Here is a 26,022-nt window from a genome sequence, read left to right on the forward strand (position 1 = left end):
AGGGAGAGGAACAGGAGGGAGAGGGAGAGGGAGTGGGAGAGTGAGAGGAAGGAGAGGGAGAGGGAGAGCGCTGGGGGGTGGAGAAGGGCTTCCTGGTGTGTCTTCTTATTAGGACACTAATCCTAGCCAAGCAGGCCCTACCATTATAACCTCATTTGACCTTAATCACTTCCTTATAGGCTGCATCTCCAAATACACATGGGGGGTTAGGGCTCCAGCATATGCGCTTGGAGGACACAATTGAGCTCCTAGGAAAGGCGCAGCCTCATGTCCCCACGCAGCCAGCAACACAAAGCCCGTGTGAACAATTAGCTTGTTGGAACCCATTTTCCACTTCTGTCTCCCCTCTCCACCTAACCTGAATGCATTCTATTAAAGGACCATTCGAACATTTATAACCGATCTGCTTAATCTCCCCAAAGCCACACAGACAGACACCCTGCATCCCAGGCACGCACTTGGGTTTGCCGTCAAAGACTGGAAGCTTGGTCTTTGGAGACCCTTTGGACTCTGCACCGTGAACCCATCCCAACATACACTCATGACAGGCCTCTCGCACAAACATGTCTTTCCTATGTTTCCTACCTCCACACACAGAACAAAGGGAAATGAGATGAAAGCAATGTCGAAAGGAAGCAGAAGACACAGGCCATGAGGACAGCGGGCTGAGCTGGGAAGTGCTTAGAGACAGCATGGGGGTGGGTGACGCGCAAAGCTGAGTCAGTGGCTGACCTTGATGTGGGGTGTTTCTTCCTCACCCGTCACCAGTTGCCGCCCCTCCAGAAGCCGCACAGACAGAGCAGGTCACCCAGCTGTGTGCCAACTCTAAGTGCCCTTTCACACTGTGCACTTTTCTTAGCCCCGGGCCACTGCCGGCACTGGAGAAGCACCGGAAGGTAGAGAACAGACCAGCGCGGGGATGGGGAAAACTGAGTTCCAGTCCTGACTGGCACAAACCATGCTGCTCTCTGTTCCGTGGTTGCCTGTAAAATATAAGAACAGAACAAAACAGACTCCAGGCTCTTGCCAGCTTTCTAAGTCTCTGTTCTGAATTTGAAAAACAAAGGGAACCTGGTGTCCGTAACCTTGGGAGTGGCAGCAGGTGCTGTGCCTATTGCAAGCGACTTGCTCGAAGTATCCGTAAGCTTTCTCGAGTGGGTGAGGCACTCGAGGCCCCCTGGGCCCTGGCATCCTGGAGCCCGGCCAGGTCCGCACGCAGCAGGGGCGGGCGGGCTCAGCTGCCTCTTGCGGAAGCCGCTCACGTTCTCTCGACTTGCCAGCCCATTCTGCTTCCACTGGGTCTTGAGCAAGAGGCCCCATCCCCCTGTCCTTAGGGTGCAAGGAGGGAACATCCTGAACCTGATTACATCCAGCACTGCAGAGAGTGTGGGGCAGTAATGAGCCATGTAAACGTCTGTATTTCTGTATTACTGGAACCGGCAGGGGAGAGGGACAGAGAAGGCAAACAAAACCAGAACGCAGGGGGATGCTGCCGAGAGACAAACAGATTTCTCACACGTCATCTGTGCAGTTGCAGCAGCGACACAAATAAGTTACATCAAGAGTTAAGTAAAGTATCGGGAATGGGCACCGCTCCTAGGAATCTTGTCGTTGCTAATGCAACAGCTGGGCTCAGGACTGTTTCCTCAAGGCAAAGCCTCAGCCCCTCAGAGCAGCCAGGAAGAAGGCCTGCCTCTTGGCCCCTGGAAACTATGAGGACAGAATCTGTATTTCCTTTTGCTAATGGCCATTCCTCCAGAGTAAATATACATACCAGGCTGGCTCTTCAGACAGAATTTTCATCAACTAAAGGCAGCCGGACCAGCTCTTCTCATCCTGCACCCTGGGCTTCCCTCACCCAGGGTCCCCCACAGAAAGCTGGTTCATGCCCTGCCCCCCACCTGCACTCCTCTATAAAGGCTCCCAACAGCCCCACCTTTCCCCCAGGTGGCTCCAGGTGAGACCTGAGGGCTGGGTGCAGGAGTTGAATCTCCCCTCCCTTCACCTCCAATCCAGCCCAATCCATGCCTCAGTCTCACGGCCTGCGTCCCCCCGAACACCCACCCTCCCCTCAGCCCCAGCCCTCCCTGGCCCCAACGCCCTGCTTCCGCTTCTAGGATGTGACTCGCTGTGCCTTTCTCTTCCCTCTCGGCCTCAATCTGCCTCGAGCCCCTCCACCTTCTGCCCCGGGGGTGGCATTACAGCAAGAGGAGAAGGGTCTTCTGTGTCTTCAGGCATCTGCAAGAGTTGTATCTTAGCCCACCGCTTTGGGTGCTTTAAAATGCAGATTCCTGGGCCTGGTCCCAGACCCATTTCATGAAAACCTCCCGGGATGGTCCTGAGTATGTGCTTTGCAGGCAAGCTGTCCCAGGGAAGCGTAGGCACCCGGGAGCCAGACAGTCTCCGAGCAGCAGTCTGGGGGCTCCCCGGTCCGTGTCCCCAGCACTTGCCTCAATTCTGAGCCACAAGACGCTCTGCTACCTGAATGTCCCAGGGGAATCTCCATCTTTCTCTCCCTGGCATCCCTTCCCTCCTCAAACGTGCACCTTATCTTCTCACCCACCGCCTCACTACAGCCTCCACGGCCGTTCTAACCCTTTCCTCTCCCTCACCCCACACCTGTCAGCCAGCAGGTCGGAGCAAGCAGACACCAGCCCTCCCGCCACTGCTGGGGCAGGGGCCTTGTCTGGCTACGACATTCTCTTACCGGTGGGTGGTCCCCTTGTCTTTGATAATCTCTCTTCAATCTGCCACTTCAGGGCCAGGTGGCCCTTCCCTGTTCACATCCTGCTGAAAAGAAAACCAAAAAGTTCATTGCAGCTCTGTCATACAGAGTGAAGTCAGAAAGAGAAAGACAAATACCGTATGCTAACACATATATATGGAACCTAAGAAAAAGAAATGTCATGAAGAACCTAGGGGTAAGACAGGAATAAAGACACAGACCTACTGGAGAACAGACTTGAGGATACGGGGAGGGGGAAGGGTGAGCTGTGACAAAGCGAGAGAGAGGCATGGACATATATACACTACCAAACGTAAGGTAGATAGCTAGTGGGAAGCAGCCGCATAGCACAGGGAGATCAGCTCGGTGCTTTGTGACCGCCTGGAGGGGTGGGATAGGGAGGGTGGGAGGGAGGGAGACACAAGAGGGAAGAGATATGGGAACATATGTATATGTATGACTGATTCACTTTGTTATAAAGCAGAAACTAACACACCATTGTAAAGCAATTATACCCCAATAAAGATGTTAAAAAAAGAAAACCCTCGAAGGCCTTTCCTGCCTTGAGATCAACCTCCCTCGTGGCCCCAGGTTCCCCACTGCCTTCTCTGCATCCACCATGCTGAACACCCGCCCCGCCCTGCCCGGGATGCCCGATCCTATTGCACAGTCCAGCCTCGACTATGCTGCTTCTGTCCATCAATTCACTGATTCAGTGAATGTTTGTTTCGAGCCTACTGTGTGCCAGGAGTTAGATTTAGGATTTAGGTACCCAGAGGAGGAGGAGGGAGAGCAGGGAGTGGGGGAGGGAGAGGGGGCGGAGGGAGAGGGAGAGGAGACTTCCCAACCTCCTACAAGCAAGTAAATAGACATTTACAATAGAACATAGAATATAAGTGCTGCACTAGAGCAGAGAAGAAGCTACTAGCTAGTAGGTGTCAGCCAGAAGGGGCTTCAGACAGCTCAGAACCCTTTGAGGTAAGTACGCCTGGAGCTCAGAGAATTTAAGCCATGTGACTGAATCCTTCCCGCAGATAGGAATTCCACTGTAGAAGGACACGTTAACATCCGGTTTTGCACCCAGGTCTGTCTTACCTTAAACCCATGTTTCTTTCTAACCCATAGGTATACTGTCTCTTCCAGTGTGTTGAAGGGTCACAGAGGGAGGCGTTTGCCCTCTTCTCTGCCTGATAAAATTGTACTTACCCTTTAAGCTTCCACTCAACGGTACCCCATCCACTAAGTGTTTCTGAACCCCACTGAAGAATCACTCACCCATCTTTTGGACTCTCCTGGTAGTTTACCCTTAGGCTTATATTTTGTTTGTATTTGTTTCTGCACTAAAGGATGTAGCCCTGTATCTCGCAATAGTTATTGACCAGTAAGCACTGGTTGGATTAATAAATATATCTTCCAGTCAATGGGGCATCCGTTACAGCCTCTTACAGGGTAAAACTCCCCACTAACCAAAGGAAGGTCAAATACTCAAAAGGTCTTTAGTCTCCTCCACTGCCCCGCAGGGAAGCCAAGTCAACATTGCTGACACTTTCCCTTGCATTCCAGCCCCCCTTACGTCCCAGTTCTAATTTGAAATTTAGGGTCCCCTCCCGCAGGGTCTTTCTCCCTTGTGAGAAACATCCTGACAGACTGTTTAGGAAGGCGTTCATCAAATGATTTCTTCTTGCAGAGACATCAAAAGCTGCATGTGCCTGTCCATTTCCTGCTGATAACGTATATGATTTTTATTTTCCAAATCCACAATTTAAATCCAGGTGGGAGGGAATGAGTCAGAGAGCAACACCATCGTTTCTGGCTGATGGCAGCAGCCTCATCATTTGTGTTTTCCCCAACCTGCGGAATGCCAACATATCAGGAAAAAATATGCAGACATTTCACGCTTCGTTCCTGATGAGGCCCCTTGTCACCGCCTCGCGCCCCTACCCTGCTCCGTCTGAATCACTGACATCTGGCCGTTAGCCTGAGCATTCAGACTTCAACACAGAGCACTCGGGCTGTGCTGATGTCAGCACACGCCCCAGCTTCTGGTTTGGCGCAGACCAAAGCCCTGCTTTTTTCAGGGCCGTGATGAGCTGACTGGTTTGAATTAACCTCTGATGTGAACTTCCTAGGCCTTGGGCTTTGTGGGAGCACAAAGCAGACATGGCTGCCTTCTTGGCTTCTCTATCCGCCTGCCTTCCTGGAGCTGCGAAGCCCCGTTCATCTTCCTTGTAGAACAACACAGGGCCCTGTTTTCTGCTGTAATTAAAGACAATGAACGAAAAGCTCCCTTTGAAGGGGAAAGATGCACCTTCATCAGCCGGCGCTGCTGAAAATAGGTTTACGTTTCCCCAACAAGCGTAACACACACATCCTCTAATTAGATTTCCTCGCTCCTCTTTTAATCACCAAAAACATCATTATCCTTTTGGTTCCTCATTAGGAAGGTCACATAGTTCACATTCATATTTATAAAACCCATACAAATTTCAGAACAAAACTGTATCTTAGACTTCAGATGCCTCCTTGATCTCACTGCGCTATCACCAAGTTCAACTCAGCTGCGGGTTTTTATTTTTCTCTTTTCTTTCCTTCATGTGATCACCCTACCGCCTGCTATTTTAGTAGGATTACAGCAACACTCTGCTTTCGAACTTCTTGCTGAAGAACTGTGCATGCCTTATTTTCGTTGCAATCATGGAAAGGAAAAGGGTGACGTTTCAATACCTTTCTCGCTTGTTATGGACCCTCCATTTTTAAGCTTCACAATCTCTTGTGAGGCAGGAGCCTCATCAGTAAACTTATATAGTTTTCTGGGAGCTCTGTGCTGAGTTTGGGTACTTTGATTTTCAAAATCTGTTCTTCCAGAGGGTGACCAGCCAGCCCAGGAGCGCAGCAGCAAACCCTTGCTTCCTGGAGAGCTAGGCCTGCAGGTTAATTCTATGCTAAACCCTCAACCAGATTTGCTTTTTAAAAATGGGTAGTATATTTAATTTAACAAAGTAAGTAGCTTCCACAAAGTGGACTTTATTTTACTCATTTGTCTGTTTGCCTCTTTCTTTATTTACTGTCTTACGGCTGCTGGGCCTCACACGTGGCCATACCATAAAATCTTCCTTCCGGCCCAGAGCACACACACTGATTGATTGACCTTTGTGACATTTACCATTTCTGGAATTTATCTCTTGATCATTTCTGTCTCTTTATCTCTTCTTTCTGTGTGCTGAGGGCTAACTTATTTTGGTCTGCATATGTCCTCAAGGTATTTAGTTGTCATTGTTGTCATTCACAGTTGGTTTCGTGGCTTTGTGTCATCATGTGAGCTTTTCAAAGATGCTCCACTTCAGGAAAGAAGGAAGCAATACGTTTTTAGTGTTGAGGAAGGGCAAAGGAGCGGCTGGAATGAGGGGAAAGGGCATAATTACACGTTCTCACTTTTTAGTTTATCCCTGAAAAATATTTAATTAAGGCTGATGTTTGTAAGAGCTGTTCTTTTAGACTGAGTCACTGTTAACCATAACTAAAGAATTCTTGAATGTGGTGCTTGCCCACAGAAAGAGCCGGGCTTCTACATGCACTTCCTCAGAATAACTGGTCTTCTCTGGAAAGCTTTACCTGTGGTAGGAGCCACATCAGGTCTTGTTAGGAGAGACCCGTCACTTGCTAAGCCAGAGTCACGTTTGCTTTCAGTGGGTGTTTGGCAATTATCTTTAAGAATTCAGTATACACAGGGTCTCTTTATTTAGAGCAGGAGCCCCACAAAAGGTACGATTTTAGAGACTAGCAGTTATGGTCCTGGTTCTAATCCACCCAACTGTTATTCATCCTTTACTTATACTCAGTGATTTTATGTATCATCTTCACTCATCCTCAGAGAACCCTGCAAGTGTACAGAAAACCACCTCCGCACATATTTTATACATTAAAAAAAAAAAATGTTTGAGAGCAGTTAACCGTCTCATCTGAAGTCATCCTGCGAGTGACTAGCGGAGCCAGAATTCACATTCAGTTCTCCCTGATTCCTGAATTCACTCCTCTTAGACAGGCAGGGTGCTCCTGAGATGAAAGGGAGGTTGGATTATTTTATTCCAAAGGACTTTCTTCTCAGAGTCTGTGAGGGCTTAAAACATATTTGTGTTTCTTTATTGATTTAGACTAGGACAGAGGAATTCTAGGTCCTAATGGAGGATAGGGGGACTTCCCTGGTGGTCTAGTGGTTAATTCTCCGAGCTTCCACTTCAAGGGCCACGGGTTCGATCCCTGGTCGGGGAACTAAGATCCTGCAGGCAGTGTAGCACAGCCAAAATAAAAAAAAAAAAACTAATGGAAGATAGGGTGTGTGCAGGCAGAGGCTGTGCCTGTCTTCCTCTTTGGAACAGAGCCTGACACGTGAAAGCACCAGCACACGTTTGTTGAGTGGGCGGCATGGCTTCCGAGGCCAGCGTGGGGTCTGCTTCCCTCGCAGACCGGTCCTTTGCGCTTGGCCTTGCCACAGAGCATGGCTTTGGACTCTCTCATTGCCCTGCCCAGTGCCCCACACCCTCCTCCTAGGCCCTAATGGCCGGAGGTCTCTCTCACCCATCTCACCTCTTCATTCTCACCTACCAAAACCCAGCTCAGGTTCAACGTATTTGGAAAAGGTCGAAACAAGCCAGTATTAGCCTCAACTAACAAGTGGAAGGTAGGGGGTATGGACCCACCAGAGCAGCCCTTCCCACGATCACATGACTACTTCCTACCAGACACTGTCCTAATCCCTCCAGTCCTTCATCCTGAAAACTCCACGTTATTACCCCCATTTCCAAGGAGAAAACTGCAAGTGCTTTGTCTGAGATCACAGAGCTGGCAAGCCGCAGAGTCGGGATTTAAGCCCAAATTGGTCTGAAGCCAAAGTCCCAAGCGTCGGCTGCACGTTTACATTGGTCAGAGGCTTTACCCCAAAGGGTTTAGGGCTGCAAAGACAGAGCGGGGAGGCCAAGGCAGGGCAGATGCATACAAGTAATCATGGGACCACACCAGGTCACTACAGCAGCAGTCCACTGCTGCTTCTGTATTAAAGCACAAAGAACATTTGCATAATCAGGTGAGTGGCCTTAGCATACAGAAAGCCTATGGGAGAGACCCAACCCAGATTCTTTTTTTCCCCTCATCTCCAGTAGGATCAGGCTTACCTTGAAGATGCCATTAAAGAATCAGTTCAGGGCTTCCCTGGTGGCGCAGTGGTTGAGAGTCCGCCTGCCGATGCAGGGGACACGGGTTCGTGCCCCGGTCCGGGAAGATCCCACATGCCGCAGAGCGGCTGGGCCCGTGAGCCATGGCCGCTGAGCCTGCGTGTCCGGAGCCTGTGCTCCGCAACGGGAGAAGCCACAGCAGTGAGAGGCCCGCATACTGCAAAAAAAAAAAAAAAAGAATCAGTTCATCGCTGATGGCCTTTGTCTTACATTCCTCCAACATGCAATATGGTACACGGACGTGAGCCACTCTCTCCCGGCTTTGAACAAAGCCCGAGAGCCTTCCTGTAGGCCCCTCGCTTCCTGTAGACCCAACTGCCAAATCTCAAGTGTGTCCAGGGTCCACAGGAGGAGAGCACAGCTAGTTTAATCTCTGTCCTAGTAGATGAGGTAAACGCTTTGGCCAGAATAGCTCAGCCCTTTCTCATACACTGATTGGCCAAAGGCCACTGACGATAAATTGCCGTGTCATCTGATGCTTAAAGCAGGGCTTATAATACCTGCTAAGGAGTAAAATTTCCTGAAAATGCATAGAAAATGAGGCTGCAGAAAAGGAAACTTTAGGGTCCAGGAATGTTTGGGGCCCTCCTGCTGTCTCAGGAGATGGCATGCTGGGTGCAGAAGGCAGGAGTGTGATGGCTTTGCACCACTGGAAAAGGCCATCTGGCTGCTCCCCAGCTGTCCCTTCTGGGACCAGATGCAGAGTTTGCAGCCATTCAGTAACTCAGGCTACTAAGGAGAAGAGCTCAGAGGTCATCCCTCCCAGCCTCCTCTCACTGCAGGTGGGAGAACCAAGGCCAGAGAGGAGCTGGCACTCAGCTAGGAAGCAGCAGAGTCACATGGAGAAACTGGGTCTCCAGATCCCCAGGCCATTATTCCATGACGCCGTGGCCTCTGAAAAACATGCGCAAAGGACTGTTCTCCACAGAGAGGAAGTAAGAGTTGTGATACTCAAGGGCACCAACCCTGCAGACAGAGTGACTCGGTTCTAACCCAGCTCTGGGTGTACTGTCTCATGTGGCCACAGGCAGGGTACTTACCTGCTCTGCTTCTCAATTCCCCATCTATAAAATAGGAACGCCATAGGGTTTCATAAGGATAAAATGGATTAGATGTTCAGCATTTAGAGTCATGTTTGGCACACAGAAAGCACCATCTAAGTATGCCTTATCTCACCCCCCCAAGCGGGCTGAGCAGGCTCTATGCCTACCGAGGACCCTCAGAGTTCCACTCCTTGGAGAACTCAGCTGAAGCGAGCTGAGGCTGTAACACCCCTGCCTAAGCAGCATGAACATCTTCCTGGCACCGCGACCTCCCATCTTGATGATTCTTCCTCCTTCTTTCCCTGCAGCTCTCACTGCTTTGTCTTCCTAATACTCCTAATACTTCCGCATACTCCACGTGCTGGTAGCATGACATCCCCAGAAATGCTAAGCCCACTGGTAGAACTTGGAATAAAGTGATTCCTAAACTAAAGGCCTCTGTCTGTCTAGAATGGAGCCCATTCAGTTGTTTCCTAAGTTGATATCAATATAATGAATTAGACACACACACGCATACATATATATATAACTAGTGAATATATATCATATATATAATATATACTTTAAATATTCTTTACAAAAACATATGGGTCTCATACATCTGTGTTGCCCATTTCCTTTTAAACTCACTTAAAAATCTAAATCACTCATCTTTTGCAGAAGACAACATAGGGAATTACCTCGGGCTTCAAACTGGGCCTTTTCCAACTCAGCACATTCCGTAGGCCAGTACAGTTCCTAGGATATATGCCTGGACTGAGGGGCCTCAGAGTCAGGCTACTTTCTATAAATATTTATGAAGCTGTCGTGGGGACCACAGCAATGGGCTAAGGACTGGACTCTGCCCTTATCTGCAAATACTCTATAACAAAAGTACAGAAAACGATGAACAAGACTCCCGACCTATCGAGTAAATATGAATTTTTAGTAAACAGAGAATTGTACTGTAAATCAGAGGAAGAAAAGGAATCCTGTTGAGATCCCTGGGGTGGGAACAGGTGGATGCCAGCTGCTGGCGTGAGAGGACCATCCATCCCCAGGCTGACAGCATCACCGCCCGCCCAGCAAGCCACATGACCTGGCTCCTGTCTGAGGAGACCCTGCACCACTGAGGCTTTTTTCAGTAGTAAAGTTATTTCCAACAAGCCAGTTTACTAGTAAAGGAGGTGGTGAAGCCCTGTTTCTTGCCTGTCACTCCATCCCTTTGTCACTGGCCCTACAGGGTTGCTTCTAATCCCTTGACTAACACTTAGTTTTGCTTTCCCCGGAATACTCTCTGCTCCCTGCTCGCTGGCTACTCTGGTCTTGCTTATGACCCTAAATTCTGATGCTGGTAAATAAAGGTGATGGAGGAATACAGGGGCAGAGGTGGACACTCAGCCTTCCACCCTGGGCCCTCGGAACAGGCAAGGCGATCCCAGTGCACGTGGTTTGTCTTCTCAAGGATGCAGATGAAGGGAAAGGAATCGCACCTGTGATTCTGTGGTCTTATTTCACAGCGGAACGTGAGGGTTTCACGAGGGCTGTGTAAAAGGGCCAGAGAGAGGGAAGAAGAAAGAAAGAGGTTGAGGGAGAGCCCTGCCAGGCAGGGGCGTAAGGTGGCCGTTGGGTCTGAGAACGGGGGTCGTCTTTGTCACCTCTGGAGACGCATCTCTGACTGCTGGGATAAACCCAACCATAGTCTTTCAAACTCTGGGTGTACGTATTCATTCTTCCTCAGCGGCTTTGGGAGACGCCGCCCCAGTATCCCAGTCACACCAGATGAAAAGCCAGCCACATCAACACCTAGACTCCTGTGTTTCACAAAATCTTCTCTTCCTCTCCTTCCTCCTCCCACCTCTTCCCTCCACTCTGAGCCTCATCCCTCTCCCTGCCCTCCCAGCCCTGTCTGTTCTGGACACGATTTCCAAGGAGAGCACACAGGTAGAGGCGCTGCTTACAAAGACCCTGCCCTGCCCTGTCGGCCCGCACGTGTAACCACTCCCTCCGTCTGCCTCTTTCAGTTTTAAAGCCCAGTCTGAGAGCAGGCTGTGGTCCGGGCACCCCAGCGACAAGTCCCTTTGCGTTTCTCCCGGCGGGTGCTTTCCATTTACGCAGACTCGGAAGGGTCACTGGTGGGTGGGAGCTGCCCACGGAGAAGCATGTTTATGCGGTGCTTGTCACGGGATAAGGATGGTGCCCTCTGGGTGTGCGCTAATGGGTCTGTCTCTCTTTCTCCCACACAGGGCCTGGAGCTGTCATTGATGGTGTAAACTCGGCCTCTAGAGCACTGGCTTGCCTCTGGCTATCAGGGACCCTCTTTGCTCACTTCTTCATCAAGTTTTGATAAGAAACCTTAGGTCTTCTGAGCAACGCCTGCTTCTCCATATCACAGACTTTACCTACACTGCGGAGAGCAAACCAGTTTGGGCTTCTTTTTGTTTGTTTCTGTTCTTCTTGATTTGATTTTCTCTTTGGTTGGTTGGTCTGTTTGTTTGAGTTTTCTCTCCAGTTTGAATGAGTGGGGTTGGGGGGGAGGGGTGTGCAGGGTTCTACCATGTGTAGGATAATCATTCATTGGTGTGTCCAAAAATGGAATCTGTTCCTCTCCCTCGGCCCTTCCCTTTCCTCTGCCTTCCGACACCATCACCACCAGCCCTGCCCCCCCCAGTACACCATAAGCTCCATCTGGGCAGAAGATGTGTTTCGTGCTAAACACCCTGAAGACACAGCTTCACGCATGATGTAGTGCACAGCGAGAGTTACATCCAAGTGTCCTATTAGCTGCATCTTCTAAGCTTTGGACCATTTTCCTGACTATAATGTACATATCACTCCTTCCATGTTTATTATTGTCTAACTACACGAGGGTTCACATCCTTTCTTTCTGGGAAGGTCTCTCTCTAAACGTATATGGAACATTGCCATCTTTTCAGCCATTCTGCCCTATCTGCTTTCTCTACCAGCTACAGGGATTTGTAGTTTAGGGATAGGCACACAACCCAAAACTAAACATTCAGAAGTCACGTGACCGAATAAAGGGGGAAGCATTCTGAGGATGGTACTTCTCTCAAAAACATGCTGTCCAGGTCATAAACAATGATCTGTAGATGGCTGATAATTTAGGTTTCATCAAGCTCTCTATGAAAGTAATCATATGGTTATCCATCTACTCCACTGTCCGATTGATCGTTCCATCCACTTATCTACCCGCCCATCTTCTTCTCTGGCGATCTATTTACTGTATCAGTCTGTCAATGTAATTATCTAGCACGTCTATGTCTTTGTTTCTTTCCCCACTCTTCACTCTCAATCCATCACCACATTCATCTCTAACCATACTGTGTCTATTCCACTGGATTCATGTCTCCTCTACCTTCTGCAGATATTGGCATCTTCAAAATGACCTATATCAGCTTCTCATGCGAAAGCCAATGATCTCACAGGCTAACAACGTAGAAAGGCAACATGTCATGGACTGTCTGGAATATGCTAGCCCATCTACCCAAAGTGGACACTGGTAAGAGATGGACAAAAGTAGCAATCGAATGGTCGGTCACTCACTCTTCCCAGCAGAGACTGTGTACTGAGAAACACCTTCTTGGGAAGCAGATAAGCCTTGGCAAAGCCTCGATGAGTATCGTGTTTTTTCTTTCTTACTGGAAGGACAAGGTGCCAAAATTCATGTTTCTCTCAGCCTTTCAAGAAAGTGCATGTCAGGAAGCTATGGGACTGCGCTTAATAGCAAGAAAGCGAGAGGGAAAACACAGCTCCGTCTCTGCAGTGTGAAGAGAGCCGTCCACCTGAGTGGGGTGGCTTCTGCTATTGTCTCCTCTCTGCTCCAGTTCTGGTTTCATCTGTTTGAAAACTATCCAGTAAAAAGCTGATGGAAGCCAATTACATGGCGGGTGTGTTGACAACGCTGGTATATGTTTCAGGAAGCTCTTCTGAGCTGAGGGCACTTGAGCAACTGACAGTTTCCAAGCACTTGATTAACACAACACTGCAAACAGAAGGGGAAAGTGACACACAATTTCCTCGGATACAGACTGCTTCTCCAGGAGCTTTGGGGAAGGATGCCCTCAGCTCTCCACGTTCAGAGCAGATCTTTCCAGAACACAAAGAAGAGCTGACCTGATCTTTCTGTATTGTCTCCTGGGACAAGAAGGACTCAGCCGGCAAGTGTGCCAGGGTTGCAAGAGAATGGCATTGGAAACCTGCAGGGCTGTGCCCTTGTCCCGTGCTGCAGGGAGTGACCTGCTGAGGATAAGAAGGAACATCGACAGTGACTGTCTCACAGACCCGCTGGAGACCCGCTGGAAAACTTTCAGCTCCACAGTCTAAAACATGAGAGATACCAGCTGCACAGAGTTCCGTTCCTTCGATGCTTAATTGATCTGCTTCCTCTGAAATGTGACCTCTTTGTTTTTGTCCGTTATAGCACATGAACATGACGTACACAGTGAAGAAACACACACACACACACGTAGGCTGTCTTGGCGTACAAAAAGCTGGGCGCTTCCGTAAGAGAGCTGGCGTGAATGAAATTAATATTACACTTTCCAGCTGTAAACAGACATCTGCATTTCCCACGGAGTTGCCAGGAGCCAGACTGCGGGAACGTAAATGATGTGCCAAAAGCAGTGTGTGGATTTCAAGTTCCAGGGACAGTCGAGAACAGGCGTGGAGTCAGAATTACAGGTCGGACATCAGCGTTTCAGACCTGTCACCACATGGGGCTCCTGGAGCGGGGCTGGTGTCAGACGCTGAAGGAGCGTTTAACGTGTCATTTGAATGTTCTGTTGGTAATACGCTTGTTCCTTTGGAGTAACAAGTGTGGAGGCTGTGGAGACGTACCATCTTGGAGAACGCGGTGCTTGAAATGGACAAGCTGGGCATATTCCTCACTCCGGGACTTGATCTAGAGGAAGGCGCCCGTCCTCCTTCAGCCAGGAGGATCCAGAACCTTCCCAGCACAATGAGCCTGGGTCTCAGACTCACTGTGGAACTCCGTGCAGCCTCTTCCACTGGCTACTGGGAAGCATGTCTGGTAGTTACTGGTTCCAGCCCTGTTTCAGAGGGAAAAACGCCTGCCGTTAATCCTCACCTGTCTGGGATAAAGGCGGCCAAGGAAACAAGACCCAAGGAAACGGGCCAGTGGGAAAGAAAACCCTTCTGCACAACAGACGTGCCCCAGCTGCTGGGTTGTTTGGGCTCCTTTGATAGGACAGGAGCTGTTACCCAGCATCTTGAAGCATAGAGAGCAGCAAACGCTTACTAAAGACAGTATCCATGCTCACTGTACACACGGCAGGCGGATAGATAAGGCCTGCTGGAGAGATTTTTTTCGAGATGCCAGTGATGGGGCCGGGGCTTAGGGGAGAGGAGGAAAAAAATGAGTTATCAAGTCTCTGAGGACGTGTGGCTCTTCATAGGTTTTGCACGTGGGAAGGAAACCGAATAAGGCTTATCAGGAAATCAGGTGAGAGGAACTCAGCTATGTAGGTACTCTGAAACCCTCCCCCTTCCAAGACCAAGTTAATATGTATTCCCACCAAAGTAATTCCAGTGCCAGCGCTAGTGTTAAGGCCCTGGCCAAGCTTGTTTCTCAGTAGTTTAATGTCAAGTGCCTGATACAGTCTTCTGCAAGTTGAAGAAAATGCGTTTAGTTTTTCTCATTCTTGTTTTAACTGGGGGAGGGAGGCCATACAGGCGAGTGGTGGTCAAAACGTGCACCTATTTTATACAGAGAGATGACGTGTGGCTGTTCTGCTGTAGCTGTACTCAACTGAACAGAAGGGAAGTGCAGGCTGTGTATCACAGAGAGGCCTGGGGCTCTTTCTTCTGAAACCCATGCCTCACGCTAGACAATCCATTTCACGGGTTGGTCAGTTAGTTCTCAGAACCTGGGTGGGAAGTGTCCTCTGGGAGTCGGGACAAGTCCACAGCCAAGGATGAGTTCAAGGATGTGTCTCTGCACCAATCCAGCAACTTGCTCTCCACATGGAGGAGTTGGTGACCTCTGCTTATGCCGGGAAAAGTCACGTGAGAAGAGTAGAGCACCTTAAAGTGGGCGGCCCGTCTCCAGGAGAGCTTGTCAACCGCGGTGCATCAGGCGTGGCTGTAGATTGGTGGGTACTTCCAGTGCCAAGGGAAGGTTTTCTCCTCCGTGGCTGCCTGTGGATGCTATCAGTAGGAGGGGAGGAATGGGGTGAGGGTTGGGGCCGTGTCATCTTTTCCAATCTGACCCTGAGTCCTCACCAGAGAAAAACTGGCTTTGTCATACCTGGAACCAGCCCCCCTTCCCCCCCAAAAAAAACCTCCACAGGATTAAAAACAAAAAAAAACAAAAACAAAATTTAATCTCTTTGGAATTCAAGAAAGTAGGGGAAGCAGCATAAAATGTTTCGAGTTGGCAAATTTCATTTTTTTTCTTTTTCTCCAAAAATGAGGATCGCTTGCTTTCGTTTTGCATGAGCCCTCGTCCTAGAAACTTACGCCCAACTGCCTCCCCGCCTACTCTTCAAAACTACCTTGTTTATTTTATTTTAAGACAAATAAGTTGGAGCAGTTGCAGTAAAACTTCACAGGTGTGTAGCTGGGAAGGCAGCATTTTCAAAAAATACCGTATGATGAGAACTCCTAATCATCACTAACAGCCAACAATAAAGATGCCAGTCTCATTTCCCTCATTTCTTGAGAGAAGAGAAGTAAATGAAAGGAGGAAGAAATAGATATGCAATTAAAAGATGTGGCAAAAAGAGAGAGCTGAACCAGTGCAATGTAGCCTTCAGGTGCAGAACACTGGCGGTCCACGAGGATGCAGAGTGGACCCAATTAGACACGATTGTCATCAGCCTGAAAGTAGCCAGCGAAGCCTAATTTCCCATATTTTAAAAGACATTCCATTTTGTTTCTTTCAACAGTGCCCTTTTAAAGGCACAGGGTTGTTTCAGTTGTTCCATGACCCTGAGCGGGGAAGGGAAGATGGTGAACCCTCTACTCTTTATCTGGGGGGCCACATTCTACGCTATTGGCAGATTTATAATGATATCGATCACAGCAATGATAAGTAATAAAAGCTGCCCTGTGTTAATTAAAGGGAGCTTTTTTAATCATTCAGAACCTTTTGTGACATGTAAAGTGCAGTTGTGAGGAATGTGTGGGTGTACGAACATGTATCTGTCAAGTTCAGAGTCCTCTAGATTAAAAAAAAAATTATGACTTATCAATGGTGCCGTTATAGATGTGTCAGACCATGGGTGTGCCCATTTTCACAATTATCCTTAAAACAAATCTATGTTCAAATGCTTTAAAATTTTATCACATGATACAAGAGTATAACTTTGTCAGCCTTCTAGAGTTTTTTCTCCTTCTATTTTCTTTCTTATTTTTTCTTTCAAAAATCAATGAAGACTTGATTTCTGTCAATAATTGTATTAAGGGTGAATATGCTACCTGAATTCTGTGCATGTTACATTGTAGTTGTAACCTTTTCTAATTCAGGATGAATATGAGATGGTTGTGATTGTGCAGTGTATCAATAAAGTTCAAAGAAATTTGTAACTTTTGGGGGGCTGTTTCTTAGGACACCTCACTGGGTATCCAGGATTGGAGAAAACTAGGCAGGCTATGCTTCTCCCGTGCGTGTGTTTTAGGCTTTGGGAAGCAGATGCAACCAGAAAACTGAGTAGCATTTCTCTCTCTCTCTCTCTCTCTCTCTCTCTCTCTCTCTCATGCATGTATGTACCCACATGCACAGAGAATACTATGAAGCCTAGGCAATTTCATATTACAAGTGTATGTCACATATCTATTTATATCATATACTTACAAATAATATAAAATACAATATTATAAAATGCAGCTGCAGCCTCAAAGTCTAAATTATTTATTGACCTAGGCTAAAATGAAATCACAAGAGAAGTTTCAGAAAAAGAGTGACCAGACACTGCTCGGACTGAGCGCTCCTTAAGAGTTCCTGCAGGTTGAGTCCACTCGATCAAGCACCACTTTGACAGGAGTCAGTATAAGAAAATACGGTGACTGTGATAACACATTTATTCCTAAAAGCACATGCCATTGGAGGAACTGTTCTCTGTCGTAGGTTTACTGTAGCATCTATAGGGTAATAGCATGAGAAAGAGATCTGGAGAACGAGCTCCCTTCCTCTGTCTTTCCTAAAACATCTTTCTCTTTCAGTAAAGCTCCCACCACTTGGTCGCACATTCATCTGCTCTTCCGAAGGAACAGGTATTAACCTCTTTCTTGCAACCCAGATTCTCACCAACCATTTACACGTCAACCAACCCTTCTGAGCTCTGCCGTTGACTACCTGTGTGATCTTGGACTGGACTCATCTTGGTTTCCTCAGCTGCACCACTGGTGAATTTACCCCCCTCAGTGTGTTCTATCAAAATTCCCTGGACAGTTTTTGTTTCCCTTTCAACCACTGGATTCCTAAGACTGCCCCCAAATAAAGCTTAGGTCAGTGGCCGATGATTATTTGGGCACGCAGCAGCAAGTGGGGGAAGATTCTTCAGCTATACAACTTCTCTGGCCAAGACCTCAAGCTGGAGTTACGAGGCTTGTTTCTCAAGGCTTCCTAGACAGACAAGGGCTAATCCTGACCTTTCATGACTCTGTTTCCCCTACAGGGGATGGAACACAGATAACTTGATAGACTCGATCATGTTCCTTGTAAATTAAAATACGGAGGACATGGTGGGTACCAGTGATGGAGCGTTTCTAATTTCCTCAGACTCATTGTAAAATCATGACTTGTCGAGGAAATGAATTTCCAGTTCTAACGTCTTAATGCCTTTTGTGCTCCCCGCCACCCTCTCCTCCTTCTTCTTCCTTTTAATCATCCTCTCCCCATCCTCTCCTGACCCTCTCCTGCTCCTGTTCATACCACAGCATTTACCCATCCATCTGCTTGCCTGCTTGCATAGACATTTATCGGTCTTTCACTTCATCTGGCCACTCAGCTCCATCAATCATCGATGTACCAATTTATTTCTCCATCAGCTAACCGTTCACCTATTCACTCACATATTATTCCCCCATTTTTCTAACCCTTATTCCATCTATTCACTCATGCACCTCCCTAATATGACAGTTCCCCACCTATTTATTTAAACTGTCTAGCCATTCTTCACCTGTCAGTCCATCCAGCAAGCATCCTCCAACCAGCCTTTGGCAGACGTACCTATTTACCAACCCACTTGAAGTGGGTAATGAAAATCTTTGCTGTTACCTTTCCATTCTGCAAGGGAGGCCTTATCTAGTTATTCTTCAGCATGGCAGCTAAACGATAGGATGCATTTTCATTATCTTTGCCCGCAATGCATCCTGTTAAAAACATATACGTAGAGAAGGGCTTTAGGGTATTTATTAAGGGCATACTTCCTCCTATCAGGATTATGACAGCAGGCAGAAGGTGGAGAGCTGGGAGTGTGGTGGAAACACCCAGAGGAGCAGATGTTAATGTATAACTTTCTAACACTAGGAAGGCAGGCAAGCCATGAACATGAGAATTGACTGAGGAAACAGACAGGAGAGACCTCAACTGGCAGCTGTTCCTTCTTTTCTGTTTGGTTTTCTGTTAAATAAATGACCTATTTTGATGAAGACCAGGGGATGGGACTGATTGGTAGCAAATCCTATGATCAGTTTTAAAAACCAACACCCTCAAGCTACAGATGATGCTACCTTTCTTTAACATGTTCATCTGTCCATTAGGAAGTCTCTTTTTTTCCTTAAATGTTTTTCCGTGTATTCATTTATTCATCCATGCATTGAATTTAGAGAGGAACTCCCTTAAGGAGCTCACATCTAAGATGTGAAAACAGCTGTATTCAAAGAAAACATACAGGGTCATATTGCAGCTCTTAGGATAGAGATATGAGAAGGGGGCTGCAGAGGGAGCAAATATTGGGAGATAATTAGGAGGCTTCTTCCCTCTGCCCCTGTCCCAGGGATGCAGTCAGCTGACTGAGGCAGGGGATATTGTGAACAGGTAGATCAGTACGCAGATAAACGGGGCACCAGGACCACAGCACATACCATCTAGAGAACGTCAAATCTGCTTGCAATAGAAGGGTTTTTTTTTGGCGGGGGGTGTTGAGAGTCTTTCATTGGATCTCAAAACTCCGTAAACCTTTCTGATGAGGGTAAGAGGAAGCAGAGACTGGGGAGCACAGGCAGAGCTGAGAGTGGAAGGGTGAGCGGCAGAGAGTATGGTCTTGCTGGTTTCCTGTAAACCGAGTTTGTTCAGATAAGACATATATATATATATATATATATATTTGATGTGAACCACTTTTAAAGGCTTTATTGAATTTGTTACAATATTGCTTCTGTTTTATGTTTTGGTTTTTTGGCCATGAGGCATGTGGGATCTTAGCTCCCCGACCAGGGATTGAACCTGTACCCCCTGCCCTGGAAGGTGAAGTCTTAACCACTGGAACCGCCACTTGCCTAAAACTCTGCGATTTAAGATGAAAGACATGGCTTATTTGCATTTAAGTGTTTAACAGCATCTCTTATTTCAAAATAAGAATATTTACAGTTCTTACCTGTCCATTATGTGCTTTGTCCTATGAGACATATTTCCTTCTATTTAGTTTAAGTTTTCTAACTATTTTCTCTTCAGAGACATAGTGTGATACCCAGTCTCATCTTCATTAATAAGGTGCTAATAACACCCACCTCAGAAGACTGACCGTGAGAATTATTAGGTGTTGAGTAGGTAAGGATGTTTAACATTGTACCTGTTACATATTAGTTGCAAAATAAACGTTAGCCGTTTTATTTTCTCCTCTTCTTCCCTCAGCCTTCCCTCCATGTTCTCACTTAACTGATCCTCTATATGGCAGAATCTCAACTGTGTTTGCTTCTTTCAAAAAAATGAAAACAAAATATTTTATAAGTTATTTAAGTTTAAAAGGAAGAAAGGAATCTCTGAGTATTGGATGATTCAAGGACACAAGCTTGGAAAGTGAGAAGATTTTTGGTAGAACCCCCCAGGAATGTTGAAAAAATAGAGAGAGTAGAATTTTATTTCAACTTAATACACATGTATTGACAGCTAGTATGTGACAAGTACGGAGGATAAAAATGTGAGAAGCAGAGTGACTGTCCAGGAAATCCCAGGCCAGAGGAGGATTTAGAATTACATCACGACACGGCAGGTGGTGTCAAGGCCAGAGGAGCCCAGGAGAGGACACGTAGCCAGAGCGCAGGGCTCAGTGCTCACCTCCAGAAGAGGAGATGCCTGAGCTGGGTCTTGCAGAGACAGAAGGCATTAGCTGGGAAAAGGGAGGGGAAGAGCTAAGTAATGGTAGATGCTCACACTTGACGAACCCACACGGTCATGAGAAGCATAGCAAGGTCAAGAACTCCCAAGCGCTGATCATCCCAAGATGGGTGAGGGCAGAGGCGGCACGGCAGGTAGAAGGGGTAAACAGGGACAAGATCCTTAAATCTTGACAAGAAATGCTGAGATGTTGGGACTTGTCTTAAAAGAGATAGGGGAGTTGTAGAAGGATTTAATCATCAGAGTGGCTAGAGTGTATTTGCAATTTAGAAATATCACCACAGAAGGAGGGCAGATTAATGGGCATTGGTCAGACTGGCAAAGGAGAAACTACCTTTAGAAGTAATTAAAATAATTCAGATGAGGAATGATAAGGAGTAATAACCAAGCAAGTTGGGGTGAGTTTTAGGAGGTAAATCAAGAAAGAAGGACTAGATGCCTGGGGTGATGGAGAATGTGAAGTATGAGGAATATTCCAGGTTTCTCAGCCAACTGGGTAGGACATGCTATCATTCTATGATTCTGAAAACTTAGGAGGATGATGAGGTCCCACCCAATTTTTGATTTATTCATTTTTAAACATGCTTAGAACTTCCAGGTGGAGAGGTTTAGCACCATCAGTATTTTCCTGAGTCATCTAATTATACCACCATCCTCTACAAGGGATCCTGATTTCCTTCCTCTGCCTCCCACTTTAATTCCATAGGAACTCTAGCTCCTTGGATCCTCTGCAATTCACTTATCACCCCCCATTTCCTCTGCATCTTAATTTTGTTTTACAAAGGTGTTGCCTTCATTGCTTGTCGTGATGAAGGGGTAGAGAGCAGCTCCTTGATTAGACAGTCGAGATACTGAAGGATTTAAGCGGGAAGGGGAGAAACCTGCGCAGCTGTCCCCACTCCAGGATGGGATTTGGCACTCCTTGCGTCTAAGGCAAGGGGCCCAGCCTCTATTCAGTGGGTGACGGGGGAATGACCGGGCACTGAGAATTCATCTGTTACATGTATTAGAGTCAGGCAAGTCCTCTTTGTCTTGTTACCGCATTGCTTGATGCTCATTTGCTCGTGAACAAATTTCAGAAAGGTTTGTAGGCTGCCAAACCTCCTCAGAGAGCTACTTCTAAGAGGAATACATTCCACTTGAATGACTCAAGAATACGGATGTACTTCTGGCTCTGTTAATTTTTTTCCCCAATGATCCCAGAGAGACTCTCCTAAAACTAGGGAAGGCTGCATCTCAGCAGAAAGCATGGTGTCTACTGCATCTCCCAGCAACGTGGTTGTCCAGGTGGCCCTACAGGTGCATGTCAACGCACGGCCACGTGAGTCTGAGCCCAGGTGTGTGTGCTGCTCTGAGATGAGGGAGCAGAATCTGCATGCCGGGGATCGAAGTCCCGATTCTACCATAGGCGGGTTGTGTGCCTGTGAGCTGACAGCAGGTTCTCTTACAGCCTCGGTTTCCTCGACTGTAGGGTAGTCTCTGTAATTGCCATGGCGCTAGCCCGAGGTGGATGAGGGAAGATGCGGTGGGAGGGACGGGCAAGCTCCTGGCCTGGATGCCGGGCACAAGGAGGTGGCCACTCAGTGGGTTTCTTTTCTCTACCCTCTTCTCTGTCTCTTCCCTTTTCCAACCACCCCACACCTACCCCACATGATGGTCCAGAAGACGTCGTGGGAGGAATGGCTCTGCTTAAATATCATATTCTCAGAGTGGTCCTCAGGGTCACAGGAAACAAAACGTGTAGAGCGCCTGGCAAAATATTAGCCCCTACGTGTCAAATGAAACCCTCCTTCTTCTCCCCTTTTCGTTTCCCTCCATGCAGTCCGGGGCGAATCAGCAGACCGACTCCAACAGCACAGAGGATATCCCTGGATCCCCCGGCGCCTGGACCCCGTGGGGTAGGGGCTGCTTTCTGCGCTGTCTAAGGAAGAAGGCAGCCTGGGCGCTACCCATGGAGCCTGCTTCCTTGTTCGCTCCTGGCCTCGTTCCCTGCAAGGCGGATTTGCAAGGACGGTTGCTGTGGTTACAAGACCAAATCACTGCAGTTTCTGTGTCTTCCTCGGTAAAGGTCTCGGGGGAAATCAGCTTATTAGAGAACTAGTGGCTGCATGGTAGAGTCAGCTAGGACAGTAAAGGGACTCATCGGAGGCCCTCGGGTACAAAGGCCCTGTTCTCTTGATGAAGCCAGAGTCTCCGTCTCAGTGCTGCGCGGGCAGCGTGGACAACCCCGTCTGTGATTCCTCCCGGCTCACATCTTCCACTGCGTGACGGTGCTCCGGTACCCGAGCTGATCCGCTTGTTTGAATGTGCCCACTTTGATGTCAATTCCTTGTGGAGTTACTGGCAGAACCTCCATTGTCCCTGCCCAGCTCTTCCCTGTACTGATCTCTGTTCTGTGGACAGTTTCGTCACTCTTCGACCTGCCCCTCTCCTTCCTCTCAATTCTTACCTTAAGAAACTGGAAATTGCTGAGGAAGAGAGTAAGACACGAGGAGGCCCGTGCCCGGCGGGGGGAAGAATCCTGTCTCTTGAGTGTGACGTGCGTTCACAGTGATGTGCACAGGTGGATGTGACCCTGCCGCCGGCCCATCTCTTGCCCAGCAGCAGCGTGAAGACTTCGGACCACGATGTGTGTACAGCGGAGGGGGCAGGCAGGCTGGGAGTTGCAGAGCAAGGGCCGAGCGCTGCTAACATTTATCTTTATTGAAATCACGTGTGGAGCTAGGAGCTCTCACATGTACTAATTCATACAACATCCGAGCTGCCTCAAGCATGATGCGCTATCGCCCTGGAGCCCAGAGGCAGGTGGCCAGAGGTCCTCACGCGGCCAGAGGTCGGCAGGATTGCAATCCACCTCCATGGCGGGTTCCTCTGATTCCATACTCTAGCTCTTCCCAATGCAGCACCCATGGCCCCCTGCTCTCAGGGCTCTGTCTACTGACCCAAGGGCAGCCACTTCAGCCTGTGTATGCCTACCTCCTGTGTGAGCTTCCAGAGGCAAGGTGGGGTCTCCACCTCTGGAAGGAAAATGGTACCCTCCAACTCTGAGAATATATTTAAGCAGAGCCGCTCTGAAAACGGCTCCAAGGGTTGGGTCTAGAAGATGCCTGTGCTCTGCAGCCTGGCCCCTTCTGCTTTGCCATCGAGAAACAAGCCCCTGGTAGGGCTGGCTTACGTGTGTCTGACCCTAAGACGGGCACAAGTCTGAGAGCTTTGGAGAAGCAACACACAGGAGGGACCTCTGATCCTACAAAGAACTAAAGAGAGGAGAGAATTTAATTCCAGGCCGCAGTACACAAAAAACAATCCTATAATAGGAGGGAATAGCTTTTCTCTGTTTCCTAGCTTGGATAAAACAAGACAGGTCACCAAAAATCACAGCCTAGGAAGACAGACTGTGGACAATGGAAATTCAGACTCTGTTCGGTCCAACATGACTCTATTCAGGCAAATGGGGACAACTGACTTTACATAAACGGCAGTGTCTACGTCTGTGAAAATGCGTCTCTTCCTCCGCTGACTTCCCTGTCCGTCACCCTGTACTGCCCCTAGCTCACTGCTGCTGTGCCTGCTGTGTCCCAAACACCTACAACCGTGCCCAGCACACTGTAAACCTCAGTAACTACTGCATAAGTGAATCCATGGCTTTTGAGCTGAGAAGCATGATCAAAACGGCCCTTGAGCAGAGGCCTTGTAGAGATGCAGTGGGAAGAGTGAAAGGGGGGAGTCAACACCAGTAGGGTGGGAAGGGGGAGGCAGGGGGCTCTGAGTGGCCCATGCCTGTGGTCCCCAGTGCTCACTTCTTTGTCTAAAAGGGAGCGGCTCTGGACAGAACAGGGTGTCTGTTTGCTTCTTCATTTGCTTTGCTTGTTTGGTTGGTTTGCTTGTCTGTTTGCTTCCCTTTGGCAGGAGTGCTCATCTTGCATTTTCATAAGTGTCTGTCTTCTAAGGATCTTGGGTTTCACGGTTCATGTTTTTCAGACAAAGCACCTACAACCCAGAGCCCGACGGCAAGCCCCAGTTCTCCCAGCTGGTTAGCACCCAGACGAGAACGGGGCCCGGGGTCCGGCTGCTGGTCCTTCACTGGCCATCTTTCCTCTCCTGACTTGGTCTGTTCTCACTCTAGAACCAAAGCGTCCTAGGCCCCTACCTGCTGCCCTGAGGAGGCCAAATTTCCTCATCCTATTTTCCTCTTACTCATAGGCAAGTGCTGTGACCGTCAAAGGGTCACCTGTGCCCCACCCTGCTTCCATGGTACCTTCCTATCTTAGCTCACAGGGAGAACTCAACAGGAGTGAAACATTAACCCAGCCTCACTTCCCAAGAACAACCATGAGTAAGGGCTGAGAAGTGTAGGGTGCTGGGGAGTGAATTAGATCCAGGCCTTTGGACCGGCGGGCTCCCCACATCCATGGCCCCCCTTATAGGAGTACGTACTATATGCCTGCATCATACTAAGTCCAAAAGAGAATCCAGTGACATTAAATGGGGTCCCTGCCCTCCAGGCAACGGACAGAATTAACAGGACCACACACACACACACACACATTCGTATTATTAAAATGTTAAATGGTGAGACACAGTCCTCAGAGGTCACATCCCACTGGGGGAAACTTTGGAGGTGATGAAACCCCAGAGTCTACTTCATACCCACAAATGCCTCCCTTTGCTACACAGGCTTTCCTCCCAGGCAGCCAGGAAAGCTACCCCCGGGAGTGACGGCCAGGCCCCCACAGCTCCAGACCCAGGCCCACCGGCAGCCCCCATGGCTCCAGTACCCTCTCCTCCCAACAACAAGCATCCCTCCCGGAGGAGCGGGCGGTCTACATGCAAGTGGGGAGCCTCCGCTGCCGCTGCCCCCATGGTCACGTCAGTACACAGCACCACCGCAATCAATTTGCCTTTTTTGAAGAAGACAAAACCATAGAGGAAAACCATTAGAAGAGGTAATAAAGGCCCTTCTTGTACAGTTAATAGAGAGCCTCCTGGATGGAACAAGCCCAGCTGCTGCTGCTGAAAATTTACTTCTGTTTTCAAGTTCCAATAGAGACTAAAATATTATCTTCGCAGGAATTGATTTTATGTCTCCCAAACACATATGCCACCTTAATTGTGATTTGTGTGATAGTTCAGCTGCTGAAAGCTTTCGTTTATCTCTACCTGGTTAAACAACTTTAAATAATAACAGTCAATATATCTGTCTATTGACCAGGGCTCCTCTCACATCCCCAGAGCATGCCGCGCAAGAAGAAAAAGGCGTTTAACCCTTCTCAGCCCCAGACCCCAACTCACATCCATTTCCCTGGGCTTGGTTTTAATGGGCAGATAAGTTGCTCAGAAAATGAAATGAATAGAAACGTGCAGGGCCTTCTCTGATGTACTTTATCCTGCAGAGGCTGTTTTGTTGTTTGTCTTATTTTAACCTCAATACATTTTTTTTTTTTTTTTTTTTTTTTTTCGGTAAGGCGGCCTCTCACTGTTGTGGCCTCTCCCGTTGTGGAGCACAGGCTCCGGACGCGCAGGCTCAGCGGCCATGGCTCACGGGCCCAGCCGCTCCGCGGCATGTGGGATCCTCCCGGACAGGGGCACGAACCCGTGTCCCCAGCATCAGCAGGCGGACTCTCAACCACTGCGCCACCAGGGAAGCCCTCAATGCATTCTTGAAAGGGAAAAAAGTCTGATCTCTGTCAAGTTCTTCTGCAGTAAATCTCCTCATTCACTTTAGTT

The 26,022-nt window shown here is 48.3% G+C and overlaps 1 protein-coding gene across 2 annotated transcripts in view; it reads left to right on the plus strand.

Annotated features, from left to right (window-relative positions):
* The window catches only part of OPCML (opioid binding protein/cell adhesion molecule like), a 498,943-nt gene extending 487,113 nt beyond the window's left edge, over nucleotides 1-11,830 (plus strand). Inside the window, exon 8 of one of the 2 annotated variants that reach the window (XM_027092918.1) lies at nucleotides 11,222-11,830. In XM_027092918.1, the coding sequence (XP_026948719.1) occupies nucleotides 11,222-11,322 (101 nt within the window). In that variant the 3' untranslated portion in view covers nucleotides 11,323-11,830. The remainder of the gene's footprint in view (nucleotides 1-11,221) is intronic. The other variant, XM_027092919.1, reaches the window with a different exon arrangement.
* Nucleotides 11,831-26,022: the final 14,192 nt, after the last annotated feature.

The sequence above is a fragment of the Aethalodelphis obliquidens genome, unplaced genomic scaffold (assembly GCF_003676395.1).
Source record: "Aethalodelphis obliquidens isolate GAN/ISIS:26980383/991018 unplaced genomic scaffold, ASM367639v1 scaffold82, whole genome shotgun sequence".
NCBI classification, from domain to species: Eukaryota; Metazoa; Chordata; class Mammalia; order Artiodactyla; family Delphinidae; genus Aethalodelphis; species Aethalodelphis obliquidens.